Below are 26,198 nucleotides of genomic sequence, written 5' to 3' on the forward strand. Positions count from 1 at the left end.
AGAGCCAAGTACAAAGAGGAAGGCAATCCTCACATTAATCTTCCAGGCAATTTCAATAAATTGGATGATTTTATTGTGCGTTCATTGCAGCTGACAGTTCTCCAGGGTATCTGAGAACGTGCCATGGTACTGCAGTAACCAGGCAGGAACAGTGCATTCCAAAAACATGCCCTCTGCCATGCCACTGGGGCAGTGTGAAGCCTGGCACAGAGCAGACCTGTTTAGGAGCCAGGTGTCTGAGTGCCTCTCTGACACTGAAAGCTGGTAGCTTGCTGTCTCAGAGTCAGCTCCTGCACATGCTTCAGTGCCTGGTCTGAAGAAATAATTGTTTCATTTGGCTTCTGCTGCAGGGTCAGTTCAGCCCTGGCAAAGGGTGGTGGACTCAAATCCTTCTCATCTGTTGTCAAGACCATGATAAAGTCAGACTAGTTCAGCCCTGCGAGGAGAACCTGATTCCCCCTCCCCCATTATCTGGCAGAGGGACAGAATCCTGTTATTTGTCCAAGAGCAATGTTAGTGATATCTCTCCTTAAAGGCGAGCTCCAAATTCATCCCTGAGGGCCCCTGACTATTCTAAATTGTTAGAAGAGACCCCTACTTGGCTTCCCAGTGGAATTTGCAGAAGTAGCTGCTGATACTTGTAATGATTCCACATAAAAGGCTCAATTTACATCAAATGGCAGTAGAAATGCTATTTTATATTCACTTCTCAGAAGAGAAGTACAAATTAGTATTTGTTCCAAGCTATTGCTGTTCAAAGAGCTTCTAATTGGTTTTCTGATCTCTCACCCATGGCGTGTCTCATTCGGAGCAGCTGTCTTTGCAGTAGGTTGGAGATGACCTTAGTGAGCGCCCAGTGGTCCATGGTTTATCAGTGTAAGAGAAGTATTGGGTTTGAGTAGCACATTTTATTCTTCTGGAGTAAAAGTAATTCTGTGTGATTTAAGGTAGCAACCAGCTTCTCTGGTGAGCATTTGTCAATTTTGGCTTGAAAAATTGTTTTGGCCTGGAAAGCTCAGCACTTATTCAAAAGGCAGAATGGAACCTTTCAGCAGCATTTGAAGCAAATTGCTTAAATTCCTTTTGAGTTGTGAGTCAATAAAATATTATCCCGATCTAAGACGATGACTTTCAGCTAGTAAAACTTGTTCACTCTTCAAACTTTGTGTGATGCAATTTTAAGTACTCACGTACTGTCTGGAATTGAGGTAAGCAGATACCCACCAGCCCAACTCAGGATGTGTGAATTCAGCCCAGGGAAGCATCCCTGCTTCCCTCTGAGGCTTTCCACACGCACTGGTTTGGTAGGGAGGCTTTGAGAGCATGTACTGGGTCTTCTGAGCAGAGCAATGGAAGTTCAACTCATTCAGCAAGCACCTGCTGATGGCTGAATTCCCACCATTGAGAGGAACGTGAAGGGCTTTATCTGGAGACTTTGGGGAAGTGCTTCCCATTTTCTTGTGCACCAAGATCACACCACTTCTTGAGTGCTCTCCAAACCTCATTTGACGGATACTGCTGGGACATTTCCAAAAGTGCCACCAAGTTTCTTATCCTTTCTGCAGAGTTCAGGCTGCAAGGCTTCTGATCAGAGCCAGCAGCAACTCATGGCTAAGCGCTTACACCCAGCAAACATTTCATTCCCATATCACAGGGAATTGAGGGTCATAGGCAAGAAGTGAGGTACTTGTGTCCTAACATGGCACATAGGTAGCAAATGTAGCAGTCCAGAGGCAGGTGTCCAGCTGCAGACTGGATCCCTGTCTGCTGAACCTTGGCGGCCTTCATGGCAAAGGGTGTAAATCACATCCTTCCTTGGGAAGCCTGCCTGTGAATGGTGTTCATGGAGGCTTTTCTCTTACTTAAATTAATTTAACTGATTCCTCCACTGTTCTGTTTTGCTCTGCTGGATTGTATGTGCTTGGTATTTTATTTTATTTTTTTACTATATAAGGGCAAGCATACTAGAGATCCTTTCATTCCTCTGCCTCCTACCAGACAGGAACAGCACCTCTCCAATGCAGAAACTGAGCATAATAACTCATTTGAGTGCTGACATACTGAGCAGTCACGGGAGAGTCAGGAGAACAACAGAGCTAGTCATGGCAAGGGGAGCTTGCAGTCTGATCTGCTTCCTATAGATGTGCTCATTGGCCTAGGGGGTAATACAGAGCTATTCCCCATAGAGCTGCAGACACATTTTTCCTCACCATCAATGGCTTAGTTCCTTCCCCTCGCTTACGCCACTAGTTGCTCTGTGTGGTGAGGGACTGACTGCACAAACGGCATCCGCTCCGGGCTGAGATGACTCCTTAAGCAGGTGACAGTAACGTGCTTCCCAGCATAAACAGTGCATGGAGGCTGGCGTTCTGCTCAGTGCCAGCAATGGGTCTGCAGCACGTGGCCGGACCCTCCGGCTGCTTTACTTCCATCTGGGTCATGCAATAAGTCAGCTGAGCCAACCCCAGTGCCTTCTGTGGCTGAGCCCGTTCAACTCCCATGCTTCACAAGCACGCATGATGGCAACGGGTGGTTATATATAGAATGTAGACGGATTGTTTGCATTTCAACTGGCAGGTAAAATAAACCAAGTGTAATATAGCCTCAAGAATGAAAGCAGAGTGCATTTGCCAGCTGCATTTCATCACAAAAATGTGCGTAAATCACAGCCCTGGGCAGCCAGTTTCAAATGCTGTACTGACAATGGCTCTAATGTGCTCCAAGGCCGGGAGGTTTGATACAGCTGGGCAGCGGGGTGTCTGCTTGCTGCAAAGGGAAACTGCGATAAGAGAGAGCCTGTAATGAAGAAGGTGGTTTTCACAAGCAATGAATGCGACGTTACATTGATCCTGTGCCTTCCTGCTGGCCATCAGTGAGTTTTACCAGAGCAGGAGAGGAACGTGCCCTGGAGTGGCAGGAAGCAGGGAATGCCTTACCTTCTCCTGGGAGTTCTGCTGTTCTGCAGAAACACCACCTCTCACATTAGCTGAGGATGTCTTGTTCCCTGATGCTTCCCCAGTCTGTCTGCATCTTTCTTTGCTTTTCTTGGACTTTTTTGCTCTTCAGAAACAAGGATTGTGTTTTGTTCTTTGTACATCACCCCACCATGTGAGACTCCCAGCTTGCTGGATTTTATTACAACTAATAACAGTGGGAATGGGAACAGTGCTGTGCCTCTCTCAGCTTTAGTATTTATGCCTGAAGGTTGCAGGTAGATGCTGCAAAAGCAAGTTTACATTCCAGATTCAAACCAGAAGCAATAGAAGCGTAGCACGAGGAGATATGGACCATAACACAGGGAGACGTGCTGAGAAGAGAGTGGGTGGGGTGGTGCAAGATAATGCTGGGCCAAGGGCTAACAGTGCATATAGAGTGGTTGTTCCCAACTGTCAGCTGGCAAAAGAAATATTCATATTTAATATCTTCGTGCCTTTCCAACCACTCCCTGTGGAATTCTTTCTATGAAGATTTAGAAAAATATAGGAAGACTTGGAAATACATTTAACTGATAAAATATTAGGGAGCTGTAGGGAGGACAGTCACGGCACACCTAAGAGCGAAGTGGGATTACTGTTTGGCAGTCCATATGGGGTGATGACAGTGTAGGCTGTGAGCTCTGGGAAAAGATTCAGTAGCATTGCTGTGTGCTGCCCATGTTCTCAGCGCTGAGGATTCGCAGGCAAAGGATTCAGGATGCCCAGGTAGCAGTCTAGCTAGCTCCTTTCACCAGAGCAGAAGAATCACTGCAAGGAAATAAGCAGGTGTGTTTACTGCTGCTGTCAACCTGAGTCATGGATTTTCCTCAGGTTTTAACCAGGGTTCACCAGCTAGGACAGTGAGATTATCCAGAATTATGAATGAAGCTTTAAACATCTCCTTGAAACCTCCTTCTGAATCTTTTGTCACAAGATCAGGATGTTTTTATTATAACTGAATTGGAGAGGTGGCAGGGGGGGTGGAGAGCTGCATCTGAAAGTAGTGAGACTTACTCAAAAACGAGGGAGATTTGGCATGCCTGTGTGCATTCTTTTCAAGCTCTATTTTTGTTTGCTCTGTCTGGTTTACAGCCTTTAAGACAGCCTGAGTCCCAATTTGGGAAAAAACACTGTGTGCATAGGCCTTGTAGCAGGAAAGCTTGCTAGAACCGTAATCTGCCACAGAATAGCACAGGGGCAGGAAGACCCCACGGCCTCTCCCCCGGTGAAGGCATTTCATTTCCCTGTTGTCAGATGTCCGATGCCTTTACAAATGAATACCTCCACTCTCCCTGTTCTGTCCCATGCACAGATGAATCCAAAACTTTTTACCGTAGTCCCCCAGGAGAAAACAGCAGCAGGAGAAGTCTTTTATTTAGTTTATGTACTCCAAAGGGAATTGAGCTTGCTGCAGACAGACGGATCCTGTAGTTCTTTGGCTCTCGGCATGACTATACATGGACTTGTCTGTGCTTTAAAATTAGTTTGGTTTGAGGTGGTTTGTGAAGCATGAGTGTGCTGATTGCTTCTAGCAGCTCTACCTGTGGAGCCTTAGGACAGTGCTTACATTTCTCACTTAGCTCTCTGGGTAAAACGTAACTCACAGCAGTGCTGTTCATTCCCTGTGGTAGATGGTATGGCTCTCCATGTTGGGAGGGCTTTTTCATGGGGTGATAAATGCTATTCTGGAGTTGGAGTGTGTATACCTGGAGTCTCCCATCCAGGCAGAAACTTCATAGCTCCAATCTGTACCAAATCCCATCAGTGAGAAACAAATTTAACCACAGGGAGCTGCTCAACATGGCAGAGAATGAGACTTCCTTCTGTTTACCAAGGGCTCAGAGCTATCAACTGTATTAGCTAGCATTGTTTGTCTCTGATCACTGCTTCTTGGGAGTGCAAACAGTGTCATTTGTGTAAATGATTTTCAGCCCGAGAGTCTGAAAGCAGCGTGGGTTGCTGAGCAATTATCTTCTTGCGAATGACCTGTGTTATGGGGACCATATTTCTCATTCGTGCTAAGGTCTCTTGAACCTGCCAAAATAAGAGATCAGCATCTTGGATGTCTTTAAACAGAGCTACTGGTGTGGTGTGCTGAAGTCCTGGCAGGTACCAGCTGATATGTGTGCCAAGGTAGAAGGGGCAGACCATGGAAGTAGATAAGGATTAAATCTCAGAAATCCTAGTTTGTGCTGAGGACTGGGAGCTTCCAACACCTCTAAGGTCCCTAGAGGTGAAAGTAGGGCTGCTCACCACCACAACACTTAGCAGAGATACCGAAGATACACTCCTGCCTCTCATTCCCTTTCCTTTCCCTAGCTCTGTCCCCTGTGCCACTTGCAGTCTCCCAAGGGTCAGGCTGGAATTCTCTTTTTTGTATCCCTTCCTTCCTGCTGCCAGAGTTCCAGCATATGCAGGTACCCACCAAAGTAGCTGGAATCCCACCCTTGCTATAGAGTACGTGACTGAGGACATACATGCCTCTCCCTTTCTCATGCACGTGTTCTCCCTGTTTCTGAGACTGTTTAACCTGTAAGTGAGTGATGGACAATCAGGCTGAGGCCAACAGACAGATCCTGACCCTGCAGCTAATGGTGGAGCAGATGTTTCCCACCCAAGCTTGAAGAATTCCTTTTGTGTTTCAGAAATGATTTAATGCTATAGATTTCCTCTCACTCCTTTTCCCCCCTTTGCTCGTCAGGGTGTAATAGCAGAGGTGTTCATACATATTTGATCTTCTAACCATAGCATGAAATCTGCATGCCATATTTATTGTTGCAGCTGTCACTTCTCTGAAAACATTCAGTAAAATGAAGGTTAACAAGCTTGGGCTCTTGGGAAAGCATGTAAAACATCACTGCGGAGGACCTCATGTCATTACAGTGGAGTAAAGAACAGATACTTTCTGAGTTTCTGTAGTTATTTGTCATCATCTGAAACAAATACTTTTCTAATTGTATGTCCTTATTTGAAATTCTCAAATCCCCAAATCAATATATTTTTTTCTCCTTATACAATATCCACAGCAAGTACAAGATACAGAGCCTGAAGTGATGGTTTAATAGTTTAAGAATCAGGTTGGCACTGGCCAGACTCAGTGCAGCCAGCTGTATGTTCAGATCCCAGGGGTGACCACTCATTGGGAGGTGGGCAGTACTCCATGCTATTCATTATGTGCTCATTTAAAACCAGGTGTCCAGTTTGCCATAGCTGGAGGAAGGGGTCCTCTGCCTCTCTTGGAAGGAGCAAGGGCTCAGCACACTGCTCTGTGTCCCCACCATGGCCGTGTGCTTCCTTACTCCTGTGCGTGCCTGGGTTGAAGTTTAAAGTTTGGTTGATTCCTATGGAGGTTTGCTTAAATAAGACCAAATGGCTTTTGGCCTTTGCTTATCAGCTCTTTGGGTGTATTAAGTGTAGTATAGTTGGTATAGAAGGTCTTGTCACAGCCATTGGGCTTATGGCTGTCTCTGTAAGGTCTCTGTGCGCAGGTTTAGGTTCAGCACGGCTCAAGGCAGTTCTCAACATGAGAAGTGATGCTTCAGCCATGCTGTGGGCATCTCTGTGTCCCACTGTACTTGGGAAAAGCAGAACAGAGCCAAGCTGGACCCTGGCACAAGTGCTGTGGCAGCTGGGCATTGGTGCAGGCCCAACTCTGATCCAGTGGGTCTGTGCAGATGGGATGGAGTGGGATGAGCTGGGAAAGCTCCTTCTAATGATGCAAATGGAGAAGCTGTCGAGACTGATTGGGCTGGAGTGTGGGAGAGTTCAGACATATTTCTAGTAATCACATCCTTCCTGTTGTGTGTTGTTTTTGTTTTTGAGACTCTAAAATAGATTGTGTAGGAAGTTGCAAGATTTGGACTCCTCTGCCCAGTTTTGCAGATGAAGATGGAGAGGAGATAGAGCTGCTCTGAGAGGCAGCCAAATGCAGCTTCAGTGCACTTCTGAGAAACCTCTTAATGAGCAAGAATTGCTTCTGCCTTGCAAACTCTCATCCCTCCCTCTCCCTATCACGTCCACACCGGAAGGAAATTGGGCAGGCCGTCTTCCCATGTGTGAATGTCCCATCACCAGCAGTTAATTAAACTCTGTGCGTTGCCGAGTGCAGCGTGTCAGTTTGGTTAACGAAGCAGTGACTTACCCCATTAACTGCAGCTCTATGTAAGCAGTTGCATTCTGGGGCTCTCATTCCCTGCTCTCACTCCTCTCACCCCACGTTCGCTACGCACCCGTAGTTTTTGCTGTGCCAAATGCAGCACCCAGAAGGTGTCGTTCTGTTTTTTTAGCATCTCCATAGAAACCACTTTGGAGTTGCAATGTTCAGGGCTTAAACAAATTTGAAAAGATTTACTCTAGTGATTCGGGTTGATCTGGTTTTAGACTGCCGGTCACCAGGAAGAAGTGTGTGTTTCAACGATAAAGTTGGGAAGGAAAACAGTGGAAGTACTCAAAGGTAGAGATGCAGCAATTTTTTGTTGTATCATCCCAGGCTGAAGCTTTTGTGATAGCAGAAAGTTTATGTGAGGGTTGTTTGGAGAGAGAGAGACATGCCTATTTTTTTTCAGTCTTACACCAAATTATAGATGAATTTCTTGCCTAGGAGGATGCCCGTCTGGGTGTGAAGCTGCCTCTTTATGTGCAGGCTTCCTCCTTCACCCTATTAACACCACCACCTCTCAGTCTGACCCCTCTTAAAAGGTTTAAATGCATATAGATTGGTGTACTTCTGATGTATGAAGTCCTGAGCCTCCTCTGCTTTCTTCCTTTTACAGCTTTTAGATGAAGGCTCAGCACTGCTCAGAGCAGCCAGGATTGGGCATAGGGTTGGTGTCCACCTGGCTGGCAGCAAAGGCTGCTCTGTGCTGTGCCATGGAGGAGCTGGTGCAGAGGGCATGTTTCTGTGATCATTTGGACCTCTGTCCCTGGCACAGCAAGCCACAGCAACTTCTAGATAGGGATGAGCTCAGAAATGAAAGAAAAATTATCAGACAGCAAAGGAGGAAGCCCCTTGCTGTGCTCGGGTGTCCAAGGGTCACGGTGGTTTCGCAGCGACCGTTCAGGCCCACAGTCACCGAGGCTCATTGCCATGGAAACACCCATCGCCTTCTCAAGCGAGAGCATTTGAGCGAGTCCCAATGTTTAGCAAATAATTGCTTGAGAACCTCTGTGTATCCCATCCCTTGATACTTTAGAGGCTAAGAAATAAAGTAGTGTGACAGCTTTCGCCGCAGTCTATCTGGTTTGGAAACCCATGAGGAGGATTCCCACTGGGGGCGAATCTTTGCAAGCTCAGTTGCTTTCTCCATTGCTCACTGTTTGTGTGTGGCTGACTTAGCCTTGCTGGTTTATTAAAGCCACTGCACTGGAGATTGCATCTCGGTTCTCTTTCACTCCCACTCTTTGAGTAAAATCGTGCGTTGCCCGTTTCATTTGAAAACTGATGTTGCTGTGTGGAAGATAGGGATCGGTTTGGCTTTTTCCTAGGGTTGCCTTACAGCAGGGGATGCCTGGCCCTGCTTCCAGGGCAGGGAGTGGATCAAAGCCCAGACAGCAGGGCCAGCTGGAAGAAGGGCCCATCTGCCTGGGCCTCGCTGCTAGAAAAGCATCATTCCTGCAGCCAGAGCCATGGCAGGGGTGTGAAATGCTGCCAGGAGGAAAACTTGAGTGTGACATGCATGAAGGCTGAAAATTAAATACGTTTTTTTGCTTTGCCCCTTCTGGCAGATTTCCCCCCTGGTGAGTGCATGGTGGTGGGCTGCAGGATGGCAGAGCCACATGCTTTGGTCAGGTCCTGAGCACAGCAGGGTATGGGTGGTGGTGCAAGGCAGCACAAAGGACTGCAGAGCCTGCATCTTCCATAGGGAAATTGCCACAAGCTGGTAAATCAGAAGGTGTGCTGCCTCTTATACCTTTGCTTTCATCTGCTGCACAGGTCCACTTAAAATGACAGCAGCACTTAATTGCATCACTTTGGCATTCATGACATCGGTGCTGATGATTTGAGAGGTGTTGTTATTGTTGCCATTAGCGGTGTAATTAGTGTTAGAAGACAGTCCCCTTTGCCCAACGCACCAAGGCTGAACAAACAGCTTCCAAAACCCAGTGCATCCACTGCAGCAGCTTCCAAAACCCAGTGCATCCACTGCGACAGTCCCTGCTCTCAGGTGTTCAGCAGCCCTACATCTCTGGCAGCTTGGCACAGCAGCCTCATAATACTTACAATAACTTGAATTAGTGCTTCTGTTATTAGGGCTGAAATAATTGTTATTTCTCTGTCTTAGTAGGGATTTTATTTCATTACATCCAATAAGCAAGTACAGTCTGGTTTTATACCCTCCCATTTTTGCCTTTTCTTTTTGATCGTTGTGGATGGTTTTAATTGCCACTTTAGCGTGATGCTCATGGCTAAGAAGAATGTATCAATAATTCACTTGCAAGAACAGTGTGGCAGATCTGAAGTTCCCATCTGCCTGCTTTGGCTGCAGGCTAGAGCACCCTGGGCTGCTTGCAGCATTGTGTTCTCAGGGACAAATATGAGCTTGTAACAATTGCTTGGTTTGCTTTAGGCTTACTAGAGGGGAGGAAAGGTGGATTTTCCCTGAATTTGTTCTGCTGGCTCCCAGTGTATGTCTTTGATGCAGAGAAGAGAGGAGCTGCTGCCTGTATTACAGATGTGAATTTGCAGATAATCATTTCAGTGCTGATGAAGCTTTTGAATCTCGAGCAGCTCATGAGTGTTTCTGGAAGCTGCAGAAAGACAACATCAAATCTAAGTCTGTACCAAACACAGTCCTCTCTGGAGAACAAAAGAGCTGGAGGTTCCCACAGCTCTGTTGTCCCCAGCAGATATCCCTGAGAACTGAACTTCATCAGTTTACAAATACAGAAGTAAAATGTAGCTACCCACAGTATTAGTGGCCTGGATCTATTAACCCAAGAAATCTTTTTCAGTCAGTGTCAAAAAAACACAGCAAATAGAACTCAACTCACCCTTAGAACTCTTGTTCTAAGGCAAGTTCCATTCTTTATATATGAAGATCGTAAGGAATTTCATATCTTTTAGGACAACTGCATAAGGTGGGTGTCCTTGGTTAAAGAACGTCTCTGCACTCTGCCTGTGCTATGGTGTCTGATACTTGTTGAGGATCATGTGAGAAACTAGACAGTTAGGGAATTAGGAAAAGAATTTGGGAGTCCTGACATTTGGCATCCAGATGTGTACACTAGAACTTCCCCTGAGGACCCAAAACTCAAGGCTCAAGTGGACAATCCATGTGAGAATTGTACCACTAAATCTTCTCCTGATATCCACCGAACATTTTTGTTTTCTTCTATGTGAAGGTCTCTGAACTACTGTAGGAAAGCTCTCCTAATCATCTTTTCTTTCACCCAGTGCTCAGAGTTCAATTACTGCAGATTGCTCAAACTTCTAGAGAACTCTCCTCTCCTTGAACTTATTTCCCCATCAGCCCACTTCAGTTTCTTCTCCTTGGGCTTAAAAGTTAACTTAGTCAAGGTCTTTGTCAGCTGTAGACTAAACATACTCCCCATCCTGTTCTTCCCATCAGCAGAGCAGTCCTCTGGTGTGCTTTCTTGATGCTCCTCATCTCCTAATACCAGTACATAGCCCACAAATGATGAATGCACGTTATTCAAAGGGGCTCTCCATAAAGGTCTGTTAGCAGGGGATGAATAATGTCTTGACAAAATAGATTTAAGTGGCCCCTTCTGAATCATCTTGGCAGTAATAGAGAGAGTGTGTCCATTTTTTGATTAAATATTTCCAGTGCCATTAGCTTGGGTGAAGTAAACAACTTCTATTGAGTTTGTCTGCTAATGACAACCCAAAGGCTTTTGATCTGTGTGTTATCAGTGAGTGAGCCTGTTGCTTAGTTGTGGGGAAAGATCGTATAATCATTGCTAAAGGTGCCTCTTGCTGGACAGTCAAATTGTTTGGAAACAGTTCTATATTCTCTCAGCCTTCGTGTATCTGCCACCTTTAATGCCCAAGGACAGAAGCTCTGATGTACAGTGCTGTAACCACAGAGACTCTGTGCACAGTCAAAAATAGGCAATTCTAGTTTGGCTGCAAGATTTTTGCAAATGAAATCAACCTTGATTTCTTGTGCAGACTCCTTTGTGTCCATTTATATCTCAAAGCAGTTGTAGCATATTCTTTGTGTCTATTCTTTGATAGCACATTTCACAATACTGTGTGCTTTGTCTTAAATTCTCTACCTCCTGAAATCCTCTGACTCAGTTTATAACTAAAAGGAAACTGTAGGCTCTAGCTCTTCTTTCTAGTTAATGGTTTGAAACGCAAGGCATTTTCAGCCCAAGTATAAATTAAAAAAAAAAAAAAAATCATGTTCCATGGTGCATTATCTTTTTAATAATGCATGAGTTGTGAAGCTGATTTGGAGCATTAGGCTGATGATTTTTGTCCACTTCTTGTTGACTTCAGTACAGAGAGTGGTCAAGACCAAAAAAGCTTTGCAACAGACAAGAACTGTGTGAATACAGTTCATTGTGTGAATATATAATTTTTTTCTGAGAGATTAGCCAAGTATATTGGATGAGAGTCAACACAGGCCTCGCAAAGCGATGTCGTGCCTCACAGATCCGCTGGTTCTTTGAAGGGCTTCACCAGCATATGGATGAGAATGATTCAGGCTGTATAATTTCCTTGGAATTTCGCCAGCCACTCTTAAAGGAACAAAGCCGAAGTGGGATGGATGGCATCCTGCTCGCAGAGAGAAGCCTGATGATATTTAACAGCTGCTTGAGAGGAGAGGATGGACAGAAGTAACGGGTCCTCTGCTGAAATGCCAGTCACTAGGGGTGTTTTCTGATGTGCTGGGCTAGGTGCAGCCCAGTTGCCTCACTTGCACCCAATGCTGTAGAAGCAACTGGGCATTTGTCACCTTCAACTCAGGCAGATTTGCTTTTATTCTTCTATTTCGATAAAACTGATCAGTCTATCAGTGACAGGCAGCCAGTTTACAGTCTGCGCTCCGGCCTCTGTCCCCAGATGGGCTGTAACAGTGCCTGGTGTATGGCTGCAGGCTTTCATCCCTGGTTGTTATCTGGAGTGCTGGCTCTTTCCTCCTGAGACTTCTCCTCTAATGACCAAACCTGAGCACTTTGGGCCTTGTTTGCGGGGTTATTCATTTATTTTTTTTTATTTAATTTCAAGTCTTATTTTTTCAGCCATCTGTCAGGGCATGTGATCCTCCATCAAGATATAATCTGGCTGATTGACCTACTTTTCAAGAATAGTAGCTGTAGTTTTGTATGCTACTGCTGGTAGCGATTCAGATTGCCCAAGTCCTTTCCTCCTGAGGGTGGAGAAGGCAGCAATTGATCTAATCCAGCTTGGCATTTATGCCACTTGAAATGAAATTGCATTTTGCTGAATGAAACTGAGAAATGGAAAAGTAATACAGCAAATATGTTGTGCCATGTGGGACCTTCTGCCTGGGAAGTTTCCTAAGGAAGCTACAAAGAAGAGCTGATTATCCCTCAGAGCAAACTCCCTGACCAATAGCTTTTGTTACAAGAGATAGAAGTATGGCAGCCATGATTTCTTCAGTAGAAAACACTCCCAGGAGTCAATACCAAATGAATGTGAAGGCTTGGTGCAGTAGCCCCAGGTTGTATATAACTTGGCTGTGTATATGGTCATTGCTGGATGACATTTACTCTAATGGCTTTTTTTTTTTTTTTTCCTTTTTCTTTCTTTTTATTTTTTTGTATGCTGGAGTTCATTAGGCTTGTGCAGCTTCCTCCAGTCCTCCACTGAAGCCTTGTTTGCAGCTTCAAAATGGAGCGGTACATTTTGCATTTGTTTGACAATATGCAGTTAGGTAAGAAATTATGAGCAGTGACTTTCATCCACAGAGCAGAGACGTAAAAGCAGTTCCACAGAGCATTAGAAGATCAAGTAGGTCAATTAAAAGGAAGAAAAATTACCATCAGCTACCTTCAATTAAACTATTATCGCTCCACATGAAGGATCCCATTTAGAGGAGAGCATAAAACCTGAGAGTAGAGGTGAGTAAGAGAAAAAAATTGCCATTTATAATTGCAGAGCCAGAAAGGGAACATTCATCAGTACACATGAGGAAGAGAAATCTCTCCTTCTCTTTGCCTACTTATAAGTAGGGCACCCTTGGAAATCTCTCAGCGAAACATTTTTTGTCATCAGAAAGCAGAAGCTTGTCAAAGCCACACTTCTAGTAGAGATGGTAACCCCATCTGTTAACCCCAACCTTGGTTGGCTGTCCAACACAGGGCAGAAGGCACCTCAGACCAGCAGACATCCTGGTGGCCAGGGCAGGCTTCTAGGAGCTGGGGCATCCTGGTTCAATTTGCCGGTCTCTTTCCAAGGGCAGTGAGCTTAAGTAACTTTTATCTGCACCAACCAACCAAGCAATTTTTGCTGGTAACTGAAGCCATATCATATGAAGGCAAGGCAATTTCTGTTGTCTGTGCTTTAGTCTAGATCAGCTAAACTAGTTTGAAGTTGATTGCAATACAGTGAGAGTCCTAAGAGTCAATAACCTACATCAAGACAGTTTACAAAAGAAATACTTTACAATGCAGTAACTCGAAGGGCTACTTGCATTATTCTTCCTATGTTTGAAGGTCAAATTATGGGCAAGGAATGAAGAGGAGAAAAGAAGCCAAGTCTTAAATAGCTTTTGCTTTCCTTTTTCTCATTTCTTTTCCCCTTCTCACTTCTTTTCCCTTTTCTTTTTTTTTTTTTTTTTTTCTCTTCTTTTATCTTTATTTTTCTTGTTTTCTTTTCACCATAGAAATATCAGTGTATCCCCTTTGGTCTTTGACAAGTGAGAAAAAAAATGGGGAGAAAAGGTTAAAACATGGCCTTCACATTTGCTGGCGGCCTTCTGAGATGTCACTTGCATTCCTTGACGGCTCTCTGCTTCAGCTGTGAGCTTCTGGCTCTTCAAACTCCCTCCAAGAGAGCCTTTTCCCAGATTGTTTTATAGATGCTAGAATGAAATAGCTGTAAAGAATGAAACAGTTGCAAAGAAAAACAAGCGCACAGCTCGCAGAGTTTAGGGCAGCTCTGTCACTTCTGCTGCAGTTTCAGTCCATACAGTTACCCTCCCTCACCCATTTCTGGTGTTAGTTGTTACTGCATTTCTGTGTTACACTTAGGTCTCACCACAGTGCATGAAACTCCTCCTGCATCCCAGCCCAGCTCGGGCTGCCTTTTATCAAAGCCTGCACTGCTCTTAAAGCAGGAGGCTGAGCCCTCTTGCTCGTGTTCAGGTGGATGCCAACATTGGCTGTGTAGCAAGATGCCTGGGATGTGGATTTGGGAGCAAGTAAGGGAACACCAGCTGCTGTGAGCAGCCACCTCCAAGGAGAAGAAGGAAAGGAGATAGGCTACAGCTTGCACACCCACTCAGCCTCCATCAACACCCCACTGTGTTTTACCCAACACATCAGCCTAGGTTTGTGGAAGGCACACAGCTCCAGGGTCGCAGGCTGAAGCTCACTATGAGAGTCTGCCTGTAGCATTAGCATTATACAGACATTTCCCACATGTTCTGGTTCTTTAGAAAGAGTTAGAATAATATTTTGCAATGTCAAGCTCTCTTTAGCAGTTTCATTGATTTGCTCCCCTCCTGTAGTGCCAGTGCTTCAGACTCGTTTAAACTATTTTCCACAATTTTTTACCACTATTGCTTATTAAAAAAAAAAAAAGAAGTAAACTAAACTAATTCTTCCCAGACATCACTTTAATCTGTCCCAGAAAAACTGGCTTTCATCTTGCAATTGCTTTCACAGTGGCATGTAAACCATACAAATGTAATATGGAGCCCAGTAATCCATCAGTTAAACAGATTAGTTAAGTAGGAGGCTGTGTGGCTTCAGTGAGTGAGGCAAGCAGGCTTTAATCTCACCCATAGAGGAAAAGCTGGCTCAAGTGTAGCTCCGTTGTGTGCAGCCAGTGCATGGCAAAGGGATGAAAACTCAGAGAGTTGTGGTCATGGTGCTCTTTGGGAGGCAGTGCTGGGCTTGAGGCCAGGCTACAGAGGAGAGTGTCACTACTCCCGGGGCTCTTTGCATGGATTTTGTAGGATTCTCACCTTTTTGCTGCTGGTAAGATTGTGACAGAGGCTGCAGGTGTCTTGATATGCTTTTACAACCTGGAGAAGTACTAAACCGTAAAGATGCTTAGTGCTTGGATTATCTAGGATAGTAATAATTGCCATAATTTGGGTTTATTCATACAAAGAGTTGTGCGGTTTGGACTTTCCTTCCCTCTACCTCATTGTAATTAGCCCAGAGGCTCCTCTTCCCTGCTCCCTGCCTTTCTCTTGTGTTCTCTTCAGGTATTAATTGTGAAACAAAGGTGATGCCAGAGCTCACAGGCAGGTAAATTCGTTGTAATGGATTAGCTGGTAATTGGAAAATGGCAGCCCTTGAAAACAGTGTGAAGGGAGAAAATGCAGAGTGTCCGGAAGCAAAGCGTAAATTGATGGTTCATTATGTCTCCTTTTCCTGGTCAGTTGCTGCAGACTGAGCTTAAAAGTATAAAGCAAGAAAAGCCAACATAAACAAGTGCTCAGAAGCCCATTGACAGCTTTCGGCTCAGGACTAGAGAAAAAAACAACACAAGTGCAAAGGATGTTTATGAGACTAAATGTTCTGGATTTGTTTACCACTCCTCTGCGTCTCTGCCAGCCTCTGCTCTGCCTGTTCAGGAGGAGCCAAACGACTGCTTTGGACTTGAGGGGGATTGCTGAAGCAAAGCACATCCTTTACTCTAGAAATATCCTTCCCTGTTCATTCAGCAGGAGGGACCAGGTGTCTAACAGCCCTTTTCTCCGGTGTAATGCAGACATGATTATTTATTCTCAGTATCAGAGCAAAAAGGTTCCCAGCCAAAGCACAGAGGCAACCTGCTGGGGATTGAGCCCAAGCTATGTAAAATGGGTTTTTGTGGATGCAGGAATCAAGAGGGGGAAGGTAGAAGATTGGCAAAAGGATGAAGAAATGTACAAGGAGATAAAATGGCTTGCTTGAAGAACTGCAGTAATTCAGCTGCACTAAGAGAATCTTGGGCTGCAAAGTCTTACTCTTTGTCTTCATCCTCTCTTTGTGGGCGCCGTCAATAATTTGACCATTATGGATTTCTCTTTCATTGATTTTTCTCCTGATTCCAGGAAGGCTTTGAGTTTGCACTGCATCTTACTAAAACCAGAAATATTCTCAGAAGGAGACCATCCTTCCGAGGTTTTCAGACCCAAACTATTTAGAAAAGGATTTTTTGTCTGTTTATCTGAACTCGGAATGAACTGCTGAAATGTTTGATGTTTGTCCCTAATAAAAACATGGTTTTGAATCACTGCAATATTCTGCAGCATAAATATGGACTAAAAGTGAGCAGAGGTGGTTACGCTTTCCTGGGACGTGTTTTGCTTGGAGTCAAGGCTAACTGTTGCTTTAAACTTACATTCAAGGATGCTGAAATCTTGCAAATTGATCCCTTGATGGGATGCTTACTCCTGAAGCTAAATAGAATTAATTTGAGTCTGAAATCTGTGAGATTTGTGTTTGAATTTGAACCATTTACAGACATTACATGGGACCTGATCTGGTGGAGGTACGTGTGGGTTAGCCATTCTTTGTGCTCATTTCTGCTGTCTCCAGCACGACGCTTCCCATCTCTCTCTGAGCTGCAACTGTGGTCTCTTATGCCTAAGGGACAGCTTTACCCACCATGTCCTGCACTGCATCCATTGTGGTGGTTCCTGGCTGTTCTGTAGCATCACACTGTGTTACTTGGTTGCTGTCTGACCTGTCCTGCTTCTAAAAACTTGAACCACCGTAAAGGTCAAGAATTGCAGCAGTAAAAGATGTGGAGATATCCAGAGCGGATGGTGGGTCGTGCACTCTCACTGTCTTTTGAAAAAGACACTTCTCACTGACACAGACTGGGGCCTTACAGTGAGGAAGTAGTTGCCTTGTCATTGCTGTTAGGGCTTACAAAGCATTTGGTAAAAAGCAAAAAATGCCACTTTAGAGATACTCTCTTGGATGTGCATCGTTTTGATGTCAAGCTTTGTTAGCCACTCCTTGCTGGAAAGGCAGGTGTATTTTGCAGCACAACCACATCTGAAGCAAAACATCTGAAATTTCCTTTTCTGCGCAGGTCAAAACAAGACATCACAGCAATTTGAAAGCTTTGTTGCAACTTCATTTTCTCCCAGCCAGAAAGTTTGACAGAAATAATCCTTACCATGAAAAGTTTTGTTTTCAGCAAATCAACATTTTGTTTTTCCCAGAGGAAAAAAAAAAAAAAAAAAGGCTCCTGAAAAAATTCCTGCTGTAGGGTTGGTTTGAATTTGAACAACACAACAGTGTCTCCTGGTGGCTGACTCCAGGGGAATGGCCAAATCCATCTTAGCTTAGTGTCTCTTCCTTGACCCTCCTTTAGATCTTTGCTCATCAGTGAGTGAGAAAAGTGGGGAACGAATTGCGCTCTGAGCAACAAACTATTTCATAAGCCATAAAAATACCCACAGCAGGCTGTTTTCTAGGTTGATGTTGAAAGAAGGTAATTACATTTGAAGACAGTATCACTGGATGTTTGGCTAATCTGCTGTTCAGCTTCTGCTCTAATAATACAGAAGCTCACATCAGCAGCTCAGCCAGCATGGAGGGCCACCCATCCTTGTCACTGCCCGGTGGGTTCTGCCTGCAGGTCACTGTGAGGCTGCACTCTCACCACCTCACATTCCAGCAGCACTTGGCACCAAATGAGTTCTGCCTCATACCAAATACGACCACTGAAGGATAATGAAGATCTCGTTTGAAGCACAATTATTGGCTTTGAAGCATTAGCCTGCTGCCATCACCTTACCCAGGCTTCTCCCATCTCCATTCTTGATCTGCTGGATAAGCTCCTCACCACTGCTATTGATGATCCCATCTGTGTCCGCTCCTTTCCCTCTTCCTCACGTCCTTACTGCCCATGACAGATTCCTGCAGCTTTTCTTCTGAACTCAAATACAAAGCAAAAGCTGGAGAGTAAACAACAGGGGCACCAAATTGTCAAAGGAAGTTGCCCCATCAGTATAAGCAGTTATACTGGCACGTTAACTGGATGCAATCCCATGTGTTCAACAGGCCACAAAAAGTCATGGGGTTGGCTTAGAAACCACGGGATTTTAGAGAATAAGAACTTGCAAATTCTTCTTATTTGCCAGAGGGTGTTTGTAAGTTTGTCCAGCTTATGCTTTTCAGTCTGGACAGTGACTTTTTGGTAAATCCTCCTGTGGCTGCTGTATTCGCACAGCCACAGAATTAGGGATTTTGAAAAGATCTCCAGGTATCCCAATTTCATGATAAAATTGTGGCTCTTGGCAGCACATCAGGCAGCAGTGAGACGAACTGGGAGAGTGCTGAGGTAGGTGTGGCTCTATTGGATCAGACAACTGCAGCACTGCAAGCCGCAATTGGGGATATTCTGCCATTCTATATGGAGACTCATTCTGCTGCCTGGAGGGCTGCAAGAATTTAGCAAGCTGTTCTGCTTCTTGTCGAGAGTGCTCTTGCATAACCCCAGCCCAGGGGAAGTGGAACGTGCCAGCTGTGTGCTGATGGTGACAAATGGCTCAAGGATGCCATGGGCACAGTGTCCTGTCACCACGGTCGCTTACAGCAGGGTGGCAGAGCCAAAAGGGCTCTATTTCGGGTGCAGTCTCCACTGGGGAGCTGGTTAGGTGCCATCTTCAAGCAGTCCTTTTCTTCAGCTGGCTTTTCCAGGACATTTTGGCATTGTCGGAGAAGGGAATAGAGTCACAAATGCTTACTGATGGTAGGGAGGGAATCACTGTTTCTGCAGTGAGAAAGGTGCAGGGAGGGCAGCCCAGGGGCCATGCTGTCTTAGCGCTCCCTACAGCCGCCTGGGTCGGCCCTTGCTGGAAACTAAAGAATGGAAATTGCACAGTCCTTCCCCTGGTGTCCCTTAGTAATTAGTGTATATGAATTGTAATCATGAGGACTGAGGCTCTTCGTGCTGTTTCTCTTGGATAAATGGTTGAGCAAAAGGCAATCTATAGCATAAAGTAATTTAGCCCATGAGTGATGGTTCATTAGCAACCCACAGACTGTCGCTGCCGATAGTAGGGGCTGTGCAGACTTTTCCTAGCATCAAGTTAACTCTTTTCCCCTCTATTTCAATTCCCAGAGATTCACTTTGAAGAACATGGAGTTAAATGTGGTCATGGCACAGGATTAACTGTGCCTTCTCCCTTCAGAGCCACAAATAATGCAGCAACATCCCTAAGAAACTGCCAACTATTAACATGGCATCTAATGACGGATGGGGAATAAAGGAAGTTATTATCAGTCAGGAGATGAGTCAGATATGAAAATAACACCTTTTCCTAGGCAATATTATTGCACGGAGAAAATGAAAAAGAGTCATTTTCTTTCACAAAGGAGCGGGTCGTGAGCATTAGAAATGCGCACTGCAGAGCTTGGTGCTGTTGGAGCAAACCCCAGCCAACCTTATGGATGTGTCCCTGCTGTGCCAGGTTCTTGCCATGAATTAGGAGCCCAGGTGCTGGGCAGGCACTGCTGCACCTCCCAGGAAGGGAATTTCTGAGGCCGTGTCTGAAATAAGAGATTGTAGCTCAAGGTGATTTGGTGCTGATGATGGAGGGGGGAAATGGAAAAATCAGTGCTTAGGTGTAAGCTGCATGCAGACTTGTGTGATCAGAGAAACCCACTCTGATCCTAGAGGGAATTCTGGCATTCGCAGCTCTACTGCTGTCTCTTTAACAGGGTCTGTTGTGAGTTACTGATAGGACTTCAGAAAGAGAAATCATCTTGGATTTTTTTAGGGCTGATTTCTAAAGGTAGTGAAGGGAAATAAAACTGTTGATCCTATTGACTTTCACAGAGATTTGTTTTCCTAATACTTTTAAGAGCTATCTGTAGGAAAAGTGCTTTGTTTGTATGTAAACAGAGCTATGCTGTGTTGAAAGTGCTTCTGCTTGGGATATAGCAGAACCCATAAAGCTCTGCAATAAAAGCAGCATGAGTGATGCAGTTCTAAATAGAAGACTTAAAAGCCATACTACCTTTGTAGATGTTGTTGTAAGAGTGGACAAGCACCTTCCTTTGCATAGTTTCTTGGGCCCTTATATTGAGTGCACTTGTTCTGACACTGCTTCAAAAATGGACTGGAATTCCATGTTTCCAATAAGACTGGGGGCTGTGGGAGGGACGCAGGAAAAACATGGCCTGAATGCATCATTAGCGCAAATCCCAGAGGGAGAGGAACATATCAGCCCATGGCTGTTTTCTCTGTGCATCTGTTTGACCACGTTGCTTTTTTGCCCCATAGCCAGACGAGCTGACCAATGCCTTGGAGATCAGTAACATCGTCTTCACAAGCATGTTCGCCCTGGAGATGCTCCTGAAACTCCTTGCCTTTGGCCTCTTCGGCTACATCAAGAACCCGTACAACATCTTTGATGGGATCATAGTTGTCATCAGGTCACTGCCAGTTCTTTCTCCACCGTGGCTTTTCTGCCAAGGGCTTGGATCAGCTGGGGAATGGGATGGGAATGATGTGACATGTGTTAATCCTGAGTTCTCTGGTTATCATGGGGTATAATTATGCTGCCCCATTTTATATTTCCACCACTAGAAGGGCCATCCAAAGTAAATGGACCTGGCAGATGGAGAGTAAGGTCTATTTACGCCGCATGTCTGGCACTGTGATTAATTTTCCACTGGAGTGCAGAACTGCTGGTCCTGGGAAAGGAGTGCTGTGAGCGTCTGTATCCCAGCAGTGTGCTTCTCCCAAATTAACATGTAACTCAGGCCAGAGCAGGGCAAGCAGGAGGGCAAGAGAGGGCAGTGTTCTGCTCTCCTCTCCCAAGGCAATACTGTCTCAGCCTGCACTGAGGATGGCACAGCATGCATGTGAGAAGGTTGTGCAGCACCTCTCCGTGCTGGGTTTCAATCTACCAACACTGTTCATAGCTTGGTCGATAATTTGAGGCAGAGAAGACAAGGCAGACGTAGAAAGTGTAAATCAAGACAGTGCTCTTGACTTCTGTTGGCTCATCCCTTTGATTCAGAGAAGTGAGAAACAGAGAAAAGGCCCAGAACAAAGGCCAGTTGTGGCTTGTTAAATATTACACACAGATCAAACAGACCCACCCTCACAAATGTAAATCCCTCTGCATATTAGCTTGGTACAAAATTGTAATCTACTTCTTGTGGCTAGGCTTGTGGCTGTGCGTAGTGACAGCAGGAGACATGCTGTGTTGTGAATAGCCACAAGCAGGGGAATTAAAGAACCAAGAAACCAGCTATAAAGGATATAGGTTGTGCATGAGTTTGTGGCTCTGCACAGCTGGAAGCAAAGGTGTTTTTCAAAAGTGAGAAGGCAGCAGCAAATCAACTACCCCTTTAGGACTTAAATGGTGTGAAACCCTGCAAGAAGCCAGCCTGCTTAGGGCTTTCAGTGTACAGGACTGCTGTTGATAGTTGTTCTTGGCTTCCTGCAGTGTCTGGGAGATCATCGGGCAGTCGGACGGCGGTCTTTCCGTGCTCCGAACTTTCCGGCTGCTCCGGGTGCTGAAGCTGGTGCGCTTCATGCCCGCCCTGCGTCGCCAGCTGGTCGTCCTCATGAAGACAATGGACAACGTTGCCACCTTCTGCATGTTGCTCATGCTCTTCATCTTTATCTTCAGGTACCAGAGGCTGCAGCTCTTCTCTTTAGTCGTTCCGCTTATATAATGCATAGATGAGAATGCAGCACTTTTGCAAGGCTGCCTGCATGACAGAAGTGCTCACAAGAGGCTGACAAGCAGACGCTCAACAGATTATTTACTTCCTTGTAGCCTCTGTTTTCCATGCAAAACTGTAATTCTGTAGATGAATAAAGAACACAAACGGGCAACAACTGTAAAACAATGGCTCTGGAGTTCTTAGGAATCTCCTTTAGCTGTGTCTCAGCAAGCTGTCAGAAACTGGACTTTACCAGCCTCATGTTTGAGGTGGAGGTTGTACAGACTTTGAAGCTTCTCACCCCATGATGCTCCTTAGGATCCTGTTCTTGTAAACTGGATGGATTAGGCAGCTGGCATTGTGATCTGCTGTTTTCTAGAAACATGAGATGCCTGATTTGACATCAGCATAGATAATTATAATGACACACGACACACAAGAGCCAAATAGCAGGATTTGATTGGTGATCATGTATGTCAGTGGTAATGCAGAGCCCGTCTTCCTGGGTGATACCACTGGCACAGAGAACACTGGGAGGGGAAAATGTGTCCTAAAAAAGTACTGCAGCCTTCCTTGCAACCATATTTTGCACAATAATGTATTTCTTCCATTTATTTCCTTTTTTCCTCCCCCTCCAGCATTCTCGGCATGCATCTTTTTGGATGCAAGTTCAGTCTGAAGACTGATACAGGAGACACAGTTCCAGATAGAAAGAATTTTGATTCCTTGCTTTGGGCCATTGTGACAGTATTTCAGGTAAGCTCTGAATTCTGTTGTCAGTAAAAGTCTAAGAAGACTTGAAAATCCACCCTTATTTTTCCTTTATATAGTAGTTAAGGCCAAGACCCACAGTCTGCTCTCCATTCTGCTCCTGTTGTGTAGATATTTGTCTCCTCACTTGTCTTCACTGCACACACAAAAAAGGCACTTTCTGAACAATTTCATTTAACCCAGAGTAGCAAATACTGTCACAAATCAGAGCAGGTGTTGCTGGCTCTTTATGCTGGGGAAGTCTTTGTGCCAAAAGCTGTGTTTCCTCTGTGGGCAAAGTCTGTTATACATTTGAAGTTACTGGCTATTCCATAATGGAGCAGTAAGCTGCTAGACACAGGACATTCTAAATATAAAGATTAGTCTTTACTGTTAAAAAGCTCTCGGTCCTTACAGCCTAAGTGCAGCAAATGGAACACAGTGTAAACAATATTAAGCAAAGTTTCTAAATGCAAGGTGCAAACCGGCCCAGAGCCTTCACTGTGAATGTTATAACTTCTTGCAAAGAAGGAAGGAGAAATCAGTTGTAGTCTCATAGATTTGGTTTGGATTTGTTCTGTTTTGGTTTTTTTCCAACATAAATACAGACTTCTGCATTTATTCTGACAGTCTCATTGACAAATAGAGTCAGCACAGAGCACAAGGGTTTGGCCCTACGTCCCATGAAGGTTAACAAGAGATGTGGCTTAGCGCTACTGACTGCATTCCTACCCCAAAGTGACCTTATTTTCAGGGTTAGAGGCCACTCTCACTGCAAGCCTGAATTGATGAGCAGCATGCAGCTCTCATCTGTTTTCCATAGGCTCCTGGATTTCTGAGCTCCAGGGAAGCTGGGAAAGTGGGAATCCCTGAGGAAGACCCCTTGGAGCAAGAGTTCGCAAAGATGTATATTTTTTGGTCCAGTTTGTCAGTAGTCTTACCCAGAGGAAACTCTGAGTTTGCTTCTCTGAGTTTCTTAACCCAACTCATGTCATTAATCATGTAAAAAATTATGTTTCCTGCCCTTAAAAATATACCTTAAAAAGAGCATCTCTAGAGAGGACAACAGCCCCGGCCCCAGGTCTGTTACCTTTTGATGGTTATTGAAGGAGGCAATATCCCCACTAAATAATGGGACTCTTACTTACCATATCCTTTATATTGCTGTATCTTGGATCTGAACTAGTCATCTTACGAGCAGCAGCACACTAGATCTTCCTGCAGAGAGGGGAGGTTTGGACAAGAGAGAGCTCTGACTAAATGAATGTTTTGCTGTCTGTCTCGTGAGACCTGCTCATAATTATGCTTAGAAAAGGTCAGAAGGAAAGGAAGGAATGAGTATGTCAGCGAGGAATTGGTTGCTCCTGCTATGCATGAGAGGAGTGGAGTAATCAGAGTCTTCCCCTTCACCTCTCTGCAGATCCTCACTCAAGAGGACTGGAATGTGGTCCTGTACAATGGAATGGCATCAACATCTTCATGGGCAGCGCTCTACTTTGTGGCCCTGATGACCTTTGGCAATTACGTGCTCTTCAACCTTCTGGTTGCCATTCTGGTGGAAGGCTTCCAGGCAGAGGTAAGAGATCTGAGCAGGGGGAGGGAGAAAATGCGAACCGTGTGCAGGCAGGATTGTATGGATCAGTTCACGTCAGTGGATCCAACCATGCAGGCAGCACTAAATTTAACCTTAAGCAGTGCAGATAAGCTGGGTTGGACATGTGGAGCTCGTTTGAGTCTGTCCTTGCAAATAAGGCCAGCTGGACTTGGCATGAGGCTTGGGTGAGCAACACTTTGGTTAATCTGCTGCAGGGTGGAAGTCACTTAGGATGGATTGTGTTTCTTTATGAGGCACCTCATGTCCCGTGGAGCAGGTAGGATGCAAGCTGCTGAATCCAGGACTCTGCTTGAGACTCTATCCCCTGTCTGTTATTTGAGACTAATGGCACAGCAGTTAAAAAAGCTGCATTGCAAGGTTGCAAACATTAAATTTTGAGATACTTGGGTATGATATAGGCCACATAAATTTTTACTCGCACTTGAAATTAATGTCTGTAACATTGTTTTTCAAAGTCCTAGTGCAAATGGAAATGAATTTGAGACTTAGCAAAAATCATTCAGTCTCAGTTAAAGCTGGGAACAGTGCTATCAGAAAGGCTTATGTCACGCTTTGGAATTTTTTAATTATTGCTTTTTTTTTATTTCTGTGACCATCAAGAAGGCAAAGCTGGAGTGGCTTCAGAGGCACATTGACTAAGAAACAAAATGAGAGAATGGTTTCAGTTTTCACCGCCTTAGCTCCCAAGGGAAAGAGGAGAAAGAAACTGTTTTTATGGGGTTTTTTCACTTTTCGGTTTTTTTCCCCAGAAGTGGCATCATGCTCTCATTTGCTGTGTTTATATCACACTTAGACAAGCCATCACGGACCATGGAATATAATTGAAATATTCATGGACCAACAATTCCCTTCTCTCAAGCCAGCACAGCCACATTATGTCCTTCAAGGATGTCTGCATAGATTCATTATTAAAACATCCCTCCTAGCTTCCTCACAGCACTAACAGAGGAAAATTAATTGAAACAACAGGAACCAAGGCCCGGATTGTGAAAAAACAACCCTGCTGTACGTTGCTGAGGGCTGTTTCATGGATGCTGAGGGCTGTGAGTGCCACCTGCACACACAGAGGAGATGCAAGTGGTCCAGCTCTCTGCTTTCAGAATGAATGGCTCTGCACTGCATGAGTGAGCATCCTGATGGCTTGTCCAGTGGGGCCCATGCTCTGAAGATCTAGCACAGCTGGCTGCAAAGACCATGAAGATCCTTTTCCAAGAGCAAGCTATGCCCCATGAGTCAGAGCTAGTGTTAATGCTGATTGCTTTCAAACTAATGTCCTTTTCTTAGTGTCACAGACCTCAGCATCTGCTGGCTCTGCTCTGGATACTGTAACACCTTTGGCATATTCATGTGCTAGGAATGCATGGCAGATGAAGACGTACGTTCTAGCCATTAACCTAGTGAGACCAAAGTAAAGAATTACCAGTATTTCTACAAGCCCTGCAGTAACTGCTGTCTTCCAGGCCAAATATGATTTTCCTCTAGGAGATTTGTTGGCTGTATTGAAAGTGGCTGTTTGACCTGCGTTCTGTTGGTAAACAACACAGGCATAGCAAAATAAAGTCTGTGCTAATGCAATAGATTTTTCTGAACTGAATTTGGAAGCAAGTGATACATTGGCCACATGGTAGTTCAGAAAAGAGGTACTCAGTGGGCAGCCATATGTGAGATCTCCTGTGATTGCACCAAGCAGCAAATCTGGGTGGAAAAAAGAGGACATGGCAGGGAAACCCAAATAGATGATAACGAGGAGGTATGACCTGAATGACTGGAAACTACTCCTGCTCCTTTTGTTGCTGGTATGCTGATGCTCATAGCAAAGTGGAGACATTTGGGAACCATGAGTTCTCCTATTTCCTTCTGTCCGCTTGGCTGTGCCTCTTTAGCACATGGAGATTTAATTCTTAGCCCAAGCAGTCTTACACTTATGAACAGAGGGCCCTTGCAAAGTCCCCTGCTTCTCTGTTACGCTTGCAGCCCCCGAGCATCCTTTGATGCTTTGTGTTTGAGGCCACAAGAAGGCTTTCTCCACCCAGCAGCCTGGCAGCTCACAGTACATTTGTACTGTG

The 26,198-nt window shown here is 45.0% G+C and overlaps 1 protein-coding gene across 2 annotated transcripts in view; it reads left to right on the forward strand.

The window, feature by feature from the left end:
* CACNA1H (calcium voltage-gated channel subunit alpha1 H) overlaps positions 1–26,198 on the forward strand; it is a 122,996-nt gene that overhangs the window by 51,261 nt on the left and 45,537 nt on the right. For both annotated transcript variants that reach the window (XM_052679649.1, XM_052679650.1), the window contains exons 11-14: positions 20,371–20,522; positions 21,545–21,730; positions 22,406–22,523; positions 23,938–24,093. In XM_052679649.1, the coding sequence (XP_052535609.1) occupies positions 20,371–20,522; positions 21,545–21,730; positions 22,406–22,523; positions 23,938–24,093 (612 nt within the window). The remainder of the gene's footprint in view (positions 1–20,370; positions 20,523–21,544; positions 21,731–22,405; positions 22,524–23,937; positions 24,094–26,198) is intronic.

Source organism: Tympanuchus pallidicinctus, unplaced genomic scaffold (genome assembly GCF_026119805.1).
Source record: "Tympanuchus pallidicinctus isolate F22 unplaced genomic scaffold, pur_lepc_1.0 scaffold18, whole genome shotgun sequence".
NCBI classification, from domain to species: domain Eukaryota; kingdom Metazoa; phylum Chordata; class Aves; order Galliformes; family Phasianidae; genus Tympanuchus; species Tympanuchus pallidicinctus.